The following is a 16,759-nucleotide window of genomic DNA, read 5'->3' on the forward strand; positions in this document are numbered from 1 at the left end:
TGTGGTAGATCATGGGGATGTTTGATGTTGCAATGTGTATAGGCATATAAACCTATACAAATATAGTAAACATACCAATATCTGTGGCTGACGTTAAAATTCAGATCTCTGTACTATAGAGCCCTGGGTCCCCAAATAACAAAATATGAGAAACACCCTGTGGGCCAATATTGCCAACTTCCAAGGGGGTCTGGAGATCTCCTGGAGAAAACTGCTGCTTTGGAGAGCGGACCGTTAGGCATTATACCCTATTGAGGTCCCTTTCCAGGCTCCATCCCCAAATCACCAGGAATTTCTAAAGCCAGAGTTGGCAACCCTATTGTGGACCCCAGAGATTGTATAGAAGAACAATAATATATGATGGCCAACTAATTCAGTGTTCACATCATACCTAATGAGAAAACCAAGCAACAATGTGATGTGCTCGGAGGGAAAATGAAGGAAGAATGTATGATCTGGAAAACTTGACTATTATTTTCCAACTCTTATAATGAAATTCTAAGCAGAGTTACTCAGGCCTAACCCCACTGATATCAAACCATTATAAAACTAATATGTAGGAGCAGGAGTACAAAAAGATTTGCCAAACTTAGCCAACTCACTTTCCCAGAACACTGAATGCAGACAGTCCAACAAGCTGGTGGTGGTAAGAACCAAACAGGATTTCAAAGGGTCACAGCTCATCAGTTAACCATGGTTTGCATTAATGGTGGTTTGTCAAGACGTCTGAATTCACAAATCACAGTTTATTGGGTAACATTGCTCCTTCTGGCTACTTGGCCACAAAAACAATGTCTTGTGGAGGATATTCTTCCAGCTGGGAGGCAGAGAAGAAACAAGAAGCAGACACACTGGCGATTATGTGCATACCAGAATGTGTTACTTCTTGTGGACTAACCAGAACAAACAGAGTAGAAACAAGCCACAGCATTGTCATGATATCTGAATGCAGCTTAATATGCAGTGTGAGGATTGGAAGAACATTAGAATTCACATAGGCCACTTTTCATTTAACTTCTGTTTTTCTTATTCATCATTTATCTTTACCCTCTTATTTTCTTACTCTCCTCCCACTACCTTGTCCTTCAGGTCATGCAATTTGGGAGGATTGACGGCAATGCTTACATTTTGGACTTTCAATATCCCTTTTCAGCGGTGCAGGCCTTTGCGGTAGCTCTGGCTAATGTGACTCAGCGCCTGAAATGAAAACAGTGGACAGAGAGAGGAAGAAACAGAGAGGAAGAAACTAAAAATCCTTCTCTTAAGGGCCAACCCAGGAAGTGTCAGGGAGGCCTCTTAGAAATTTGCAAAGGATTCTAGGAGTGAAGAAGGAACTGCAGCTAGAACAGTCTCCACGTGTCCGAAGGAGGGCATCAACTTTAAACATTATTGGGGGTGGGATAGGGTCTCTTTGGTTTGGGATTTCTTTTTGTTGAATCAACATTGTGCTGGTTTTTCAGAGCGAGCAAAGGATGAGAGCTATTTAGTGTTATATGGGAAATGTGGCTTTGGCTTGTGATGGTTCTTCTGTGTTTGCTGCAAAAATAGCTGATGGGGGATTTTAAAAGACTGACCTTGTTCTTTCTTTTTCCTTTTATATACTGCCTTATAACATGCTCTTCTTTTTAAAACAGGGACCTTAATTTTTTTCCTGGACCACTTTGTACTATTACATCAACAATAGCAGCAAAAAAGAGAGAGAGAGAAAGAGAGAGAGAATAAATATGCTAAAATATACTTGAAGACATACATTTCTTCTCTGTTAGCACTGTAGGCACCATGGAGATTTTTCAGAGGTCCATACCTAATTTCTAAAATATTGTTCAGAATGAAAATTAAATGATTACCTTTTGTGTGGTTTGCAAATAACACTGTGCTGAAGAAGTTAAACACCCCCCCCCCCCATTGACTATGATCTGGGTTATGTCTGTACCATACAGAGAAAATGCTGGAAGAGAAGGGAATGATGAGGTGTGCAAATATACACTTACTGACTTAAAATATTTGTACTGATTCTAGTACAGATTTGTGGTGTACATAGATGTGACCTGGTATGGTGCTCTTGCAGGAGGTACATCTGCTGCTCCTTACTTAATGATGTTTACAGTTGTATCAATAAAAATGTACCCTCTAAACAATGCAAGGTACATGAGTTCCACCACCCTAAAATACTAACCGGGAAGGATGTGGGCATAAGCTGAACTATTGCGTATCTCTGTGTAGTCAATGGGCCTTATGCTGCTGGATTGGGTTTGGGCTCCTGGATAGAATTAGAGGCCCCTGCTACTGGGAACAGTTTGCTTGAAGGACTTGTGAAGGCAAACATTCCAAAGTGTGGTGGAAATTATTTGAAACTATGCTTGCTGCATAAAGAAGTTGTTTTCAAAGCAGAAAATGTGCACTGAAAGGACCTCTACCACCCTTATCATGTCTTTATTGTTCTCTGGAATGAGTCAAAGCTGAAATTGTCTCAGAGGGCTGAATAGAGGGAGAAGAGAGGGCAAGAGACAAATACAGAAGGAAATGCGGGGAACCAAACAGACTAGATGTTGCCCAGTTAAAGACACAGGCTGGACCTGGAAATAGTTATAACCAAGCGAAGTTAGGGAGGCTCTGTGGGCTGCTGAGAGGGGAGCTGTGCTAGAACCTCTTTGCCATCCATCTATTTTACAACAGATGACTCTTCACCATAGGTGCCAATACTCATCCCAGAAGATTCCTGATCCAACTCCAGCTGATACCCTGCTGGTTAAGGAAAGGAGAGAATACAATTGAAACACTTCCTCTTTCCTAAAATCAAAATATGTCTTTTCTTGGCTATAAAGGAAAGCGAGCAGTGCTCCAGAAATTGTATTGAAAGCCAGAATTTTACAAAAAATGTAATGGTTACTTTAATTAACTTTATTCAATGAGACTCTTTCTAGCTAATAAACTCTCCATTATATGCCAAAGGCCACAACAGGTATTTCAAGAGAGAGTCTGTTAACATACTGTGCTCTGATAGTTCCCATTTCTTTTTCAGCTTGAAATTACTTGGCCAGTAAGTATGTGCAAATAAAAATGTATTTCTTGAAAGCAATTTTCACACCAGATAGCAAAGTTTACCTACAGTGTTCCATGGCAAAGGATGAAATGGAAACATAAAAAGGTGTAGTAAAGAGAGAGGCACAGAAGCACTGATATTCTGCCCCCAACTGTGGAAATCCAGTTCCTCTTCCTTCCCCCTCCCCAATACTGCTTTAAGCTTCAGAAGTTCCATCAGACATTCTCCTTCCCCTGCCATAACTTATCTTTACAATCTCAAAGAATGGGAACTTGACTTAAAAACAACAATAACAAACTGAAGGCTGGGATTCCCAGAATGTTGAATTCTGTACGATCTTGGTTTTTTTGTTATATGCCTATAAAGGCTGATTGAATCGAAAATCAAATTATGTACCCAATACTAATGGCATCCTTGAATGGCTTGATAATGGAATCACGGTACAGACATAGCCTTGAACTATGTAATGCATTGATAATCCCACTCTACCTGGAGTGTTGCAGCCATAGTGAACTGCTCCCAGGATTCTTGGGGAAAGGCATAATTGGGGAGGGGGAAAAAACCCAGAATTTTGGTTTTTCCAAGGCTCACATAGAACATGGAGTCTGTCTGGTGCTCTTTGCTTGTAATGATGAATAAATCCAACTCCTCTTTCCAAACTGTACAGATCCATTTAATATCTGCTTCCATTTCCTCTACCCCATTTGAATTTCCACCAGTGATTTACACAAAGGTAGATGACTGCAACAGCCCATTGCAAGAAAAAGTTTCGCCTCCTGTGTCTAGTTATTAGGCTGCTGTTCAAGGCACCAGAGCAGATCCAGTGGAAAAGATGGCAATCCTAGTTCTGCACAGTCTGATTGTTTTTTGTGTGGTTTCTAATAGCTCCATAGGACTCATAAACAAGTTGGGGGAGGGTTCGATTGGGTAATAGTTATTGCAGTCAAAGGATTTCATTTTTAGAAATGTGTTGAATTATTTTTTTAAAGATAATTTAATCCAGATTTTCTAACAGGAAATATTATTACACTTAGTGGAGTCAAGCTGAATTCTTTTACAATGTAGAAAGTCATTTAATCATTATTATTTATTGGGGAGGGGCATCTTTACTTGCTTGCTGGCAAAGTGTTTTGCTGCAAGAAATTATTTAAGAGTCCTTTATAGGATTTGATTTTTCCTCTCCTGACTAGCTGCAGTGTGTTGTGAGAGTGGGAAAATATTTTCTTTTTTGCTAGACAAAAATTAATCATTTTGCCATATATATATTCATCAATCCTCAGGCTCCCTTCTGGTGGATACTATGCAGGTCCTTCTGATTTTAGGTTCTGTGTGCAAATACTCCTTATCCCATCTTCCCCACACCTCTACAGCATACTGACTGACCTTCCTGTCTCTGGGCATTTTGCATGGTTTTCCCCAGGAGTTCTTTCCTTCATCCCACTCATCTGAGAAACCTTAAAAGTTTCTACACCAATGGAAGACTCAAGGCAGAGATCCTAGCTAATTGGCCCAAGTACAGGAATGGAGGAGGAGAAGGAAGATGAAACAGACAGATAAGAACATGGCTGGCTCAGACCAAAGGTTCAACTAGTCCAGCATTCTGTTTCCCATAGTGGCCAAGCAGATTTATCTGGAAAGCCCACAGGCAAGACAGGAAAGCCACTGTCCTTCCTCATAATTCCCCTCTCCCCAGCAACTGATATTTAGAGATATTCTAGTTATGAACATGAAAGGTTCCATTTAGCAATTGTGGCTAATAGCCATTGATAGAGATATCCCTCATGAACTTCAGCCCTCTTTGAAGCCATCTATACTAGTTGCCATCACATCTTGTGGCAATTAATTTCATTTAAATTATGAAATTTGAAGCAATTTCCCTTGTCTGGCTGTCGGGTGGGGGGTGATCCTGAATTCTTAAAAGGTCTCTCTACTCGCTTTGTCCACACCACGCACAAGTTTACAATATATAATGTGTGTGTGTCCCTTCTGCCATCTCTCCCCCCCCCCCAAATCCCCAAACTATAGTCTTTTCTTATTGAAAAGGTTCACCACTCTTGATAATTTTGGTTGTCCTTTTCTGAACCTAAGCTTACTCTTACGATATTCTTTTGAGATGGGACAACTAGAACTGTACAATGTACCAAATCGTAGATTTATACAAAAGCATTATGGTACTGGCCATTTCCCCCAGCCTTTTTAAATAACCCACAGTATGAAATTTGCCTTTGTCACCTCTGTTATACACTGAGTTGATGTTTTCACTGAACTATCGAGAGCTCATGATTTCTTTCTTGGTTTATCATTGCCTGTTTAGACCCAAAATGCCATTGAGGTTCAAGAAGACATCATAACTCCAGGCAGGATAAGCAAAGAGGCTGGCAGGCTCTGGAGCTCCCAAACCAATGCAGGGAGGCAGAACGGAAGATGTTAGTATTTGCAAAAGGCATCAGTGTCTGGGAATAAGGTATCACTCAGAAGGAGTGGGAGAGATTGTAAAAGATTCCCTGGTCTCGTTAATAATGACCACATTCCTGGAAAACTAGCAACTGAAGGAATTCAGTATTAGACCCTCTTCTTTATTTAGAACAGTGATTCCTCCTTTACTATTAAGTAAAGCTGTGGCAATCTCATTCTCCATACATTTGATGTAGTGGGCATGGATTCTCTTAAACCCTTTTTGTGCATCTGCTTCATTGTCTTGTGTAAGCTGGGAGGAAAAGGCTACAACCAGGAAAAATGCTGAGAATGGGTAAACTGACCTTCAAAAAAATTCCTTGAGTGAAGACAGTAGAGTGTATTCATTCCTTTGGCTTGTATAGAAGGGTTTCATTTTTTAAAAAAAATCAGTTGGATGGAACACTCCCCCCACCCCCCTCAACCAAATGCCTGTCATGACATGGTGGTTTCCCAGCTGCAGCTATAAAAAACTCAGCTTTTGCAGTCATGGCACAGTCAACCGTGACTGTGCTGTAATCAGCACTTTTGACCACCATGTGTGTTTTCTGAGGCTATACTGACACAGCTAAAGACCAATTTGAGAATACTGATGAAGGCTAATTATATGCATATATATCCAGTAAGAGAACTTAAGTCATGATTTCTCCGTAATTGGAAGAGATTTCTTCTAAGCCCAAAGGGGTTATTCTTGATATATAATGGAAAATGGAGCTTGCAAGTATTTACATACTGAGAGTTGTAGATTGTTCATCCCTTTTAAAAGGTACCTAATTCTACCACACATAGTGTTAACCACTATAGCTGAGTGTAAAGCCCATCCCCTAATAAATACTTTTACAAGGCAATCTCTTTACATTATTTTTATTTTGTCCTCATAAAATTGAAATGATTCTTTCCAAGAAGTCCTGTGAATCCAGAATCCAGGCCTAATTGTAAGTATTTAATTTGAAGGGAAGTCTCAGAACATGTATAGAAAATAAAGTGTTTTGGTGCTGTGGTTTGTTTTGTTGTATTTGTGAAATTAAAGACAAGACCAACTAACCAAGGGGAGAAATATGGAGCCATTAAGGCTAAATTTCCTATTAGACTTAAAATCCTGAAGTCTTGGGATCTGGCTGTGCCGTACATTTGAGCAAGGCCAGTTCCTCATATGTATAGAGAATCTCATTGGATTCAAAGGGTTCCCAAAATGGATCTCAGTGCCTTTTGGAGACTGTAGGCCATACATCACTTATATTAATTACATTCCAATAACACTTACTTGGCAGAAAATCCCATTGAATTGGATGGGACACTAGATCTACTTTGGATTGGGCTGCCACTTGCATTGCTGGGGAATGATCTCAGCTGGTTGACTACTACAGCTGGATAATTACCAGCCTTTGAGTCTGCAGTGCCTGGAGTAGGTAGAAGACATTGGAAGGCCAATATTAATGCTATTTTTTCTCTACTGGTATCTTGAAGTCTTATACAGGAAAGGGAGAGAAAATTCCCCCAAAACTGGGTAAACCTTTGCAATGTCAGAATAATGTGAGCTGTCTCTGATATCAATACACGGACTAGCTGAGCTTTGCTGGCTGCATATGGCAGGTTTGCATTTGGTCTTTATGACACTTCAGTGTTTTGCATGTCTGGCCACTTTTTGGGGGTGATTTTATTTATTAGATAAAAACAAAACCTGAGTTGGCTGCCAGATGTTTAGTTAAAACAGAGCTACAGCCAATCACGGCTCCTTGATTGATAACACGTTTGCAAACACAAGGTAATCACATTCAGTGTTTGGGTCATATACCTGAAAACTGTAATATGAGAAAAAGGAGCAGATTGGGAAGTGAAAATATCCAGGGAGGAAGCCAAGCTGAAAGGTCCCTGTGGTGCTACAAGCCAGCACTACAGGGGTCATTCAGCCACTCAAAATAGTGAGCTCACTCATTCGTTCCTTCTGAAAACTGACAGCAGTGCAGGAAAACACAAGTGGAAAACTGATACCAATTATAATTGCTAATGGTCTAAACCACTCAGTCCCTGAAGTAATGGCTGGGGCTTGGCTGGCTTTGCTTGCTACTGGCCACCAGTGGCCCTCTAGGGCAGTAGTCCATCAGGAAATGTCCCTCTAAGTTAAATGACCATTCCCTCTAAGTTACATGATGAGTCCACCCTGGTAGAAAGTGACCTTCCCATACAAGAAAATATATGAGTAGGGAAAAAATGTTAGAACTGGCCCTTCCACTGTATTGGCTGAGCATTTGCTGTTTGTAGCTTGTATAACTGAGCATGACAGAGAAACAATGTGGCTATATCCGTTGCCAATCCTAGAATTTTTGGACTTGTGCCACTGGAACTGCCCTCCTACCCTTGCCATGTAATTTTGGGGTAGGACAGTAGCAGCAACCGGAAGCAGTTCAAATCCTTTTGTCCATAGACTCTTTCCACGTATAAGCATGCTAGGATATGATCACCAGAGGCCCTGGTCAGATCTTTTAAGTTTAAAAAGGAAATGTTTAAACAGTTTCATAGGAAAATAATTTTCATTGGGAAAATTGGGTTATTAAAATAGAGATACTTCTAAATTATGGTCCATATTCTGAGTCTTATAAAAATTTTGTTATGTTTTACCAATATCAAATCTGGAGACATGGCAGACATAACATTTGATTTGGACATAAGATTTTTTTAATCCAGTACCTAAAAGCTAAAAACGTCCCCACATGGAGGCATTTTGGAGAGTTAGGAAAGTCTTTGCTTGTTGAATGTTTGCTTTGTCTTGTAAATGGTTATCCTGAAGCCTTGAAGTAACGTGTTAAGAAGAAATGAATAAAACTGCAAGATGTATTGGAAGGTTCTTGTGTCCCCAGTGTTTTGTAAAAATAGTGCTCACTGAGCTTGTCATAACTCCCATCACTCATCAAGTTCTCTTCCAGACCCGTGAATTGTCTCCCCCCCCCCCCCTCCACACACACACCTTTGTCCTCACTTGGCCTTTGATTCTATTTTTTCTTTTCAGTCTGTTTTTCTTTTCTGTTCCTTAGTAGGGGAGGATTTTAAGATCTCGATGTATTGTAGATACAGATGTTTGGGGTGGGAGGGTATTGTGAAATTGCATGGATTGAAAAGCACTACACAGTGGGAAAGGGTTGATTTTTCTTTTGCATTTGTTTATAAATGCATTATTTGGTTCTTTGACTTTGGACATCCTTTCCAAATCAATTCCTTGTTTCTTTGTTTACATAGGATTGGATCTCATATAAGGGAAGAGCATTTTTGCTCATGCAAAATACTTGTGGGGGGCAGGAGAATTTCCACCAATTCCCTTTTCTACTCTGCCTTTGCTGTCATATCCCATGGCATTTCTGATGATTCCCAATCCCCAGAAACATCTTTGGAGAGCTCAAAGGGGCTGTGAAATTAAAGGGAAAGTTGCAGAAATCTGTTCTACTGGTGGAGTTATATTCACAACTCTATGGATCCAATCCACTTTTTTGTTATTTGAAGGATTTTTGTTTGGATTTTTTCCTTTTTGGAATTTTAAGAAAATTATGTAGTCAGGTGCATGGAATTCCTAACCATGCCATACCTGCATGATCTCAGTTGTGTGGAGAAAATTATACAATTACCTAATGACTGCTCTCTACCTACAGGATGTTCAAATGGCCTTTTGAAAGTCATGGATTATTTTTTTCATATGACATTCAGACCTGGGTTTTCATTGTAATGATGAACCTTGTCCTGACCTTCCTCTCCTATTATGTGCCCTGTGTAATAGATTGTGCAGAAGGTACCTAGAAAGCATTAAATGGTTTCCCTTTAATAATGTGATTTGTCCACACTTTTGACTGTCTATATGATTGAGACCAGTCAGTTGCCCTATTTTCCTTGATGATTTGGAATTGTAAGAGTTGTCCAAGTGTTGCTTATTAAATTTTTTGTAAACTAGAGAATCTGAGAATTGGTCTTGGTGTTCTACTTCTCATAACTGAACATTCTGATTTTTTTAAATTAATGTCTCAGCATACCTGGGATTCCATTTTTCATTATGTTATTTCTTGACCACACCTGCCCCCCTGCTGTCATTTCTACTGCAGGATTGTTGGTCAGACATCTTTGTAATACCCATTTACCTATACTTTGGATAACAACTGATTCCCTCTGGCTATTTAATGAAGAGATACAAATGGGATTTGTGTTTTTCTTTATACTTTCGTTGATATACTAGGAATATCACAGTTCTCTCAAAAAGTGCCCACATACTTTCTCCTCTTGAGTAAAGAAATAAAATGCCATGATGCAATCCTATGAGATTTTACTAATTTAAAAAAAAAATCCGCTGTGATGGCACTGGTAAAAAAACAAAAGGTATGACTTACCTGGAGTGGCCTGTTTGGAAGTAAATGTGTCTTTTGATGCAGAAGCTCACTAGAACTGGGTGTGGTCTATATGTCCTGTGCCATAGCTTTTCTTAGGAATTGCTGCAGTAAGGCCCCAGTTTGGATCTCAGCTCACCAATGGAAGCAGACAGTTTGCTGAGGAACATTGGTCAACATACCAAAAACATTTTGACACACATTAAGGCTTCTTATGATGCCATAAGGCTCTGGAGCAAGGTACCGGCAGCAGGATCCAAGAAGTCAGTTTCTGGCCAGACAGCATGAGTAAGACTGACAACCAGCAGTTAGATCCTGGGTAGTTCCTTTGATTGAAAATCAGTAGAAAGTCATAGTGAGAGCATTCTTTTTTCTAGTCTGGGAGATGCAGAGTGATTGTTTTTTAAAACCTTACAGATGCCTTTAAAAAAAACTTCAGATCCTCATTCAAGAATCACTACTTTGGGGGCTTACTCCTCATGTGAAGTAGACCAAAGGATGTAAAAATTGATGAATTAGTTCTCATGACAAGGCCCCAATCAGAGATTAAAGATAATTTTTGATGCAACTCTAAAAAGAGTTACTCTCATCTAAATACAATAAAGTCAACAGGCTTAGAACACTACGAGTGAGTTTAGGATTGTACTATTTTCTTTATCTTCTATGTTGGAAAAGGAGCTTCAAGTTCCAGCTCCTGTCTCCCAGATACCTGTACATGGGTTGGAATGTATGTGTCCAAATCCTTGCCTTAAAGCCCTGTAGCCCAACAATAATTTAAAATCGCAATGATGAGGTCAACAGGCATATTGCTTTGGGCCTTAATATGTGACACAGAAAACTCTAGGGAATAGTTTGGATCTAGTGGAGGATTTTCACCGACTGAAGGGGGAGTGATTCCTACTGGAGATATCCAACTCCCCCCTAATGCTGCTCCTGTGGCCCCCTGTCCCCAGGAGCAGCTTTGGGGAGGATCATTTTGGCTTCAGCAGTTCTGGATTACAGCATCTTTCAGAAGCAGAAACTAGCTCCAATATCAAGGATCACTGCCTATAATTTAACACTTAATCTTACAATAACTGATCCATATGGTATCACGAGCTGGAGATCCCATTCTGCTTTATACAGTTGAAGTCATAAGAAACAACCTTAACAAAAATTAGAAACTGTACCTACACTTCTACGCAAGAGTTTCCCATCCTGAATGAAAGGGAGGATGTCCAATTTCATACATTAACAGTTCAATTCCAAGAGGTCTATTCAGAAACCTTTGGGAGTCTGCTCAGTGGGGCTTACTCCTAAGAAATTGTTCTTAGGACTCTGCAGCAAGTATCCAAAATTATACTAGTGCTTGTGATAAATCTGAGCATATTTCTTTGTAAATAGAACAGGCATTTTCATAATAACATGATTCATCTTTGTTTTGTGCAGTCCTGCCAGTTAGAGAAAGTTTTCCTTAGCTCCTTAAAGTTCCAATAGGGGCCACTTCTCCCTGAGCATGCGAGAGCCTGTTTTTCCACCTTAAACAGTCATGTGCTCTGAGAGAGAAAGCAACCCCTTCCCTCAGTTCTCTCTTAGCCACTGGGAGAAGGAGAATGTTTCCTACTAGTTCTGCTTCATTTGTCAATTTACTATTTTTCTCTCTGATGAGGTTTCCTTCTAAAAACTTCAGATTTCTATAATGTCTCAAAAGGCATTATTTTTAAAAAGCTTGAAATGTGGTACCAACACAAATGAGCATGAATTATACCTCTTGTGTCTGGATGAAGGGCTGAGTGAAGGGCAATTTACCCCAAAGGCCAGGAACAAGAAAGCTCTCAGGCTTAAGGCTACACTTTGGGGGAAAGTGCTTATCAGCTCTGAATCTCCAGTTAAGTCACCTACCAGAAAGGAGCAATCTTCCAGGACTGGATCCGTAGCATCATTGAGACTGATGTCAAGATCTGGTTTCTGGTGAGGAGAAAAATGGAGGAGTGACACATCTGACAAGTGCAGAGGAACAACAAGCTGATTGCTGGCAAGGGGACCGACCCTGGCCAACTAATCTACCTGGAATGAAAGTCAGATCATGAGATTTTCCATATGTATTCCTCAGGACTGCTTTTGCAGGGGAGTATACAGCAGGGTGGAGGCTCTCACTTTTTTCTCCTGTACAAAGCAGCCTGGAATCTGGGAGTCCAACTGTGCTCAGAACTGTGGACGAAGCCTTAATCAGAACATTAAGCTCTCTCACCACTCATTTCTTTAAGATTTATGAGAATAATTACCTGAATGACGAAGAGAAGTTTTCTCCAAACACAGATACCATCCCTTTGGTGAGAAACCGTTTTTTCCTGGAGATTATAAACAGCTTCTTGGAAAATTATAGCAAGGACTTGTGGATTTATAAATTTGGTTAAAAAGTTTAATTGTTTATTCGGAAGAAGGAAGAATTAGCAGTGAAAAGACTTGCTGCATTAGATTTGATAGACTTTTAATGAGGAACTTTCTGTCTGCAGAAAAAAAACTTGCACTCCAGCAATAAGGTTTGGGTGTTTATCTGAAGTCTTCCATAATAATAGATAAGAGACTGAGATGAGCTGTCATGGTAACGAGCATTTTTGGAAGAGAAATAACTAGAGCTGAATGTTGTAATTATAGCTGGCCTACTCCTTGCTGTGTGTTAATTCACTATGGCTACTAGGAAAACTATGGCAAGATGGGCCTCTTTTGACGAAATGGAGGAGGAGGAACGGTCGATGGATTTGATCCAAAAGTGGTTCCAGCAAATGGGTGATAAGATGGAGCATTTGAATAAAGACTTGGGAGGTAAAATGGAAAAGAAATTGGACAAATTGCAAAAACAATTGACCAAAAATTTGACAAGTTAAAAGATGAACTGACAGGGCAAATTGCAACACTGGAAACTTCTATGAAGCAAGTGACTGAAGATGTGAACCAAATTAACGAAAAGTGTTTTTTTTTAAACTGGAATTTTTCTTTATTTAAGCTATAAACAATAACATAAAAGCTATAGACAACACACACAGAAGATAAAAAACAACATTCTAAAAAGACACACTAACAATACATAAACAAGTGAAAAAAAAGAAAGAAAAAGAAACCCTTAAACTAAACTACAGATTGAATTCTGATTTTCTCCGCCACAAATATAGATCATTTTCAGAGTTTTACTTATTCTAAGTTAAACTTAAGGACCCTCTTTTTTCTATTGTTCATGATTCTTAATCCATAAATTCAGATGTCATCAAGCCCTTATTAGCCATTTCATGTAAAGTGTCTATAAATGGTTTCCATTCAGACAATAATTTAACTAATGTCTTTTCCCTAATCAGTGAAGTAAGTTTTGCCATTGATGCAAACTCCAACACTTTTATCCACCATTCCTCCACTGTAGCCAATGTTGGAGTTTTCCACTTTTGTGCATAGAGTACTCTTGATGCCGTAATCAAATATAAAAACAAAGTTCCAAAGCTTCTTTCCAACTGGCTGTCCATTATTTCCTACAAAAAAGGCTCTGGTTTCAACTGGATTTTAATCTTCAAAATCTTCTGAATCGATGATTGTATCTGCAACTAGAAACTCTGCTTTCTTACATGTCTACTACATATGATAAAATGTCCCTTAGCACATTTCCAACATACATTTGCAGCATCCTTATAGATTCTAGAAGGTTTTTCAGGAGTCATATACCAACGATACATCATCTTGTAGAAATTTTCTTTGATACTAACGCTTAATGTAAATTTCAATCCCTTGTCCACATATTTTCCCATTGCTCCATTAATATGTTATGTCCACAATTATTTGCCCATTTAATCATACATTCTTTTACTTGCTCTTCTTCTGTCTAAAACCTCAACAAAAGTTTTACATTTTAGAAATAACATGTTAATCATTTGTACAGAGTGCAATTTCAAATTCAGTTTTGGATTGCTTGAAGTCATATTGATTCTTGTCTAGTTTAAATCTCTCTGAGATTTGCATATAGGGTAACCACTGGCAAGCATGCCCTTCTGTTCTCTTGATTTAATTTTAACTTGCCCTTAAGAAAATTCCAACAAGTCATGATAAGTTAACCATTTAGTTGGACTCACAATTTCCCTTCTAAAATGAGCTTCTTGCAACAACAACCAAAGGGGTATTTTCGAACAAAACCTAGGTTTGTATTTATTCCATACTCTCAAAATGGCACACCTTACATAATGATTATTAAACTCTGCATTGGCCTTAACTTTGTCATACCATAGATACCCATGCTACCCAATTTTAAGTCATGCCCTTCAAGGTCCAATAGTCTTCTGTTTTTTAACATTATCCATTCCTTCATACAAACCAAACAGTTGGCCACGAAATATAATCTCAAATCTGGTAGATCTAGACCTCCTCTTTCCTTTGTATCCTGTAGAAACTTAAGTTTAACCCTTGGTTTTTTGCCTTGCCATATAAATCTTGATATATCCTTCTGCCATTGTTTAAATGGTGCCTCAGTTGTCAATACTGGAATTGTCTGAAATAGAAATAACATTCTAGGTAAAACATTCATTTTAATCGTAGCTATTCTTCCCAACAACGATAATAGAATCTTATCCCATTTTAACATATCCCTTTTAATTTCATTCCAAGTCTTAATATAATTATTTTGGAATAACATACAGTTCATATTTGACAAAGTAATACCCAAGTATTTTACCTTTTTCTCAATTTTAAACCTTGTTTTGATATCCAGTTTCATTTGGTCCTGTATTTTCATAACACTTTGTTCTTCTGTTTGTTAACCTTAAAACCAGCCACTACACCCAATTCTTTCAATCTTGTCATTAAGGGTTCAATTCCCTTTAAAGGGTCAGAACTTCAAGTACCAGTATAAATAGCAAGCGTGACAATAGGCAACCTTGTCTTGTACCTCTTTGTATTCCACATGGTTTGGTTAACTCTCCATTAACGACTATGCGCTGTCTGGGATGTATAGATCAACTTAGTCCATTTTATAAAATTGTCTCCAAAATCTATATCTTCCAAGATCTTAAACAAAAATTTCCAATTTAAATTATCAAAGGCCTTCTTGGCATCTAGGAAGATCAAAGCGGCTTGTCTTTCATTATGTTTTCCCAAATACTCCAGAATATCCAATACTATTCTTACGTTTTCCTTCAGCTGCCTCTTAGGTAAAAATCCACTTTGACCTTTGTGAATAATGTCCTGTAGGATACTTTTAAGTCTTCCCACCAAGATCATGGCAAACAGCTTACAGTAATTGTTTAATAATGACATTGGCCTGTAATTTCTTGTCTATGTCTGGTGTTGACTTTCTTTTGGTATAAGTGTTATTTATTTATTTTTGTAATAGATTTTTATTAGGTTTTTTTTAAAAAAAAGAAGAAAGAAAGCTTGTTAGTATCAGGTTCGTGTACAAGATAATCATTATGCATCCAAAAATTCAAGAAATTTGCAATACAGACATCAATCCATAGAAAAAGAAACTGAGTAACCGACTACCCCCCTTTCCCCATTTATACAATACACAGTCCATTTAGATCTCTCCAAGCACCTTTTAAATTCCTTGCTCTTTTACCCAAATACTCAATTCCTTTTCTCATTTCTTACAATTATTTATGTTCCAAGTGAGCAGATTCTTAAGACGCACTTCAATCCTTTAATTCTTAAGCCTAGGGTACTAAGTCCATAGCCAATCCGGAGACAGAGCTAAAAAAAAACAGCCGCATCTTTATATTCTATTATTAGTCCCATTATTTGTGTATATCATTGACTAAATACTTTCTTAAAGGAGAAAAGTGTACAAAAAGGTTTTTGTAACAGCCTACCCTCCGTCTTTCATACATCAAAAGCCAAGCCATCTGAGGTTTTGTACTTGTATTTTCATTACAAAAGGCAAAAGAAAGTGTATAGGTAGACTTAGCTTAACCAATAGTTTAAGTTCTGAAATGTAACAAATTTACAAAGTTCCTTCTACCTCCCTAGTGTTTCCCCTATTAATCCTAGAAGATATCTTGTCTCAACATCTTTCTTATACTTTTATTTAAAGGAAAGAAATCCAAAGAAGAAGATAAAGGGTGAGAAGGAAAATAGAAGACTACAAAGACCCACTTGCCACACTCCCTCTAGTCCAGTAACTAAACATAAACAATATCTAATATGTTAGGAAAGCATAGAGGATTATATTAAGCCTATATTAAACTGCATGAAACAGAAGGAGACATATTAAGCCTAGTTTCTTCCCAGATTCTCTAAGTTTTTTGTTAAAGCAATTTAAATAGCATTTAGAACATGGACATATAAAACCCACAATATATCCCATATACCATCCTTATTTGCAAAAGCCCCTAACAACCCTATTAGCCCACCCTTTTAATCTCACTTCAGTTTAAAGCTCTATGCCATATAAACAGAAAAGAAGAGAGAGGGGAAGAAAAGATAAAGGAACAAGGGTCGCACTTTAAGTTTCATTTTCTTTCTTCTTCTTTCTCCCTCTGAAATAGTATTGAAACTCTTTCTTTCCAATGATCAGCCATAACCGACTCTTTTTGCCTTCTAGCCATTCATGCGAAGTGTCATTAAATACATTGTAATGTCCCTGTTTATCTTTGTGATATGTTTCTTGATTGGAGTATGTTGCATGCTTTGTACTTCATACAGAAGCAGTATGCTAAAACTCTTCCTCACAGCTTCCTTTTCACCATACTCCTCCCACTTCTCCACTTTCTGTACTTTCACAGAAGAAAACTGATTTTCTCCTCCATTTTGTTGGGAGTATTTTTCACAGTTCCACTCTGATTTTCTTTTAGGTAATTCTGTCCCATCAAAATTCTCTTCTAACTTGGCATCTAACACAGTGCTCATGCCTGTTTTTATTCCAAGTGTTTCGTCTGCTTTTCTTAAT

The 16,759-nt window shown here is 38.4% G+C and overlaps 1 protein-coding gene across 3 annotated transcripts in view; it reads left to right on the forward strand.

The window, feature by feature from the left end:
• The window catches only part of TULP4 (TUB like protein 4), a 157,603-nt gene extending 148,168 nt beyond the window's left edge, over positions 1-9,435 (forward strand). For 2 of the 3 annotated variants that reach the window (XM_054974712.1, XM_054974730.1), the window contains one exon: positions 1,090-9,435. In XM_054974712.1, the coding sequence (XP_054830687.1) occupies positions 1,090-1,206 (117 nt within the window). In that variant the 3' untranslated portion in view covers positions 1,207-9,435. The remainder of the gene's footprint in view (positions 1-1,089) is intronic. The other variant, XM_054974721.1, reaches the window with a different exon arrangement.
• The last annotated feature ends 7,324 nt before the right edge of the window (positions 9,436-16,759 follow it).

Source organism: Eublepharis macularius, chromosome 1, assembly GCF_028583425.1.
Source record: "Eublepharis macularius isolate TG4126 chromosome 1, MPM_Emac_v1.0, whole genome shotgun sequence".
Lineage (NCBI taxonomy): Eukaryota > Metazoa > Chordata > Lepidosauria > Squamata > Eublepharidae > Eublepharis > Eublepharis macularius.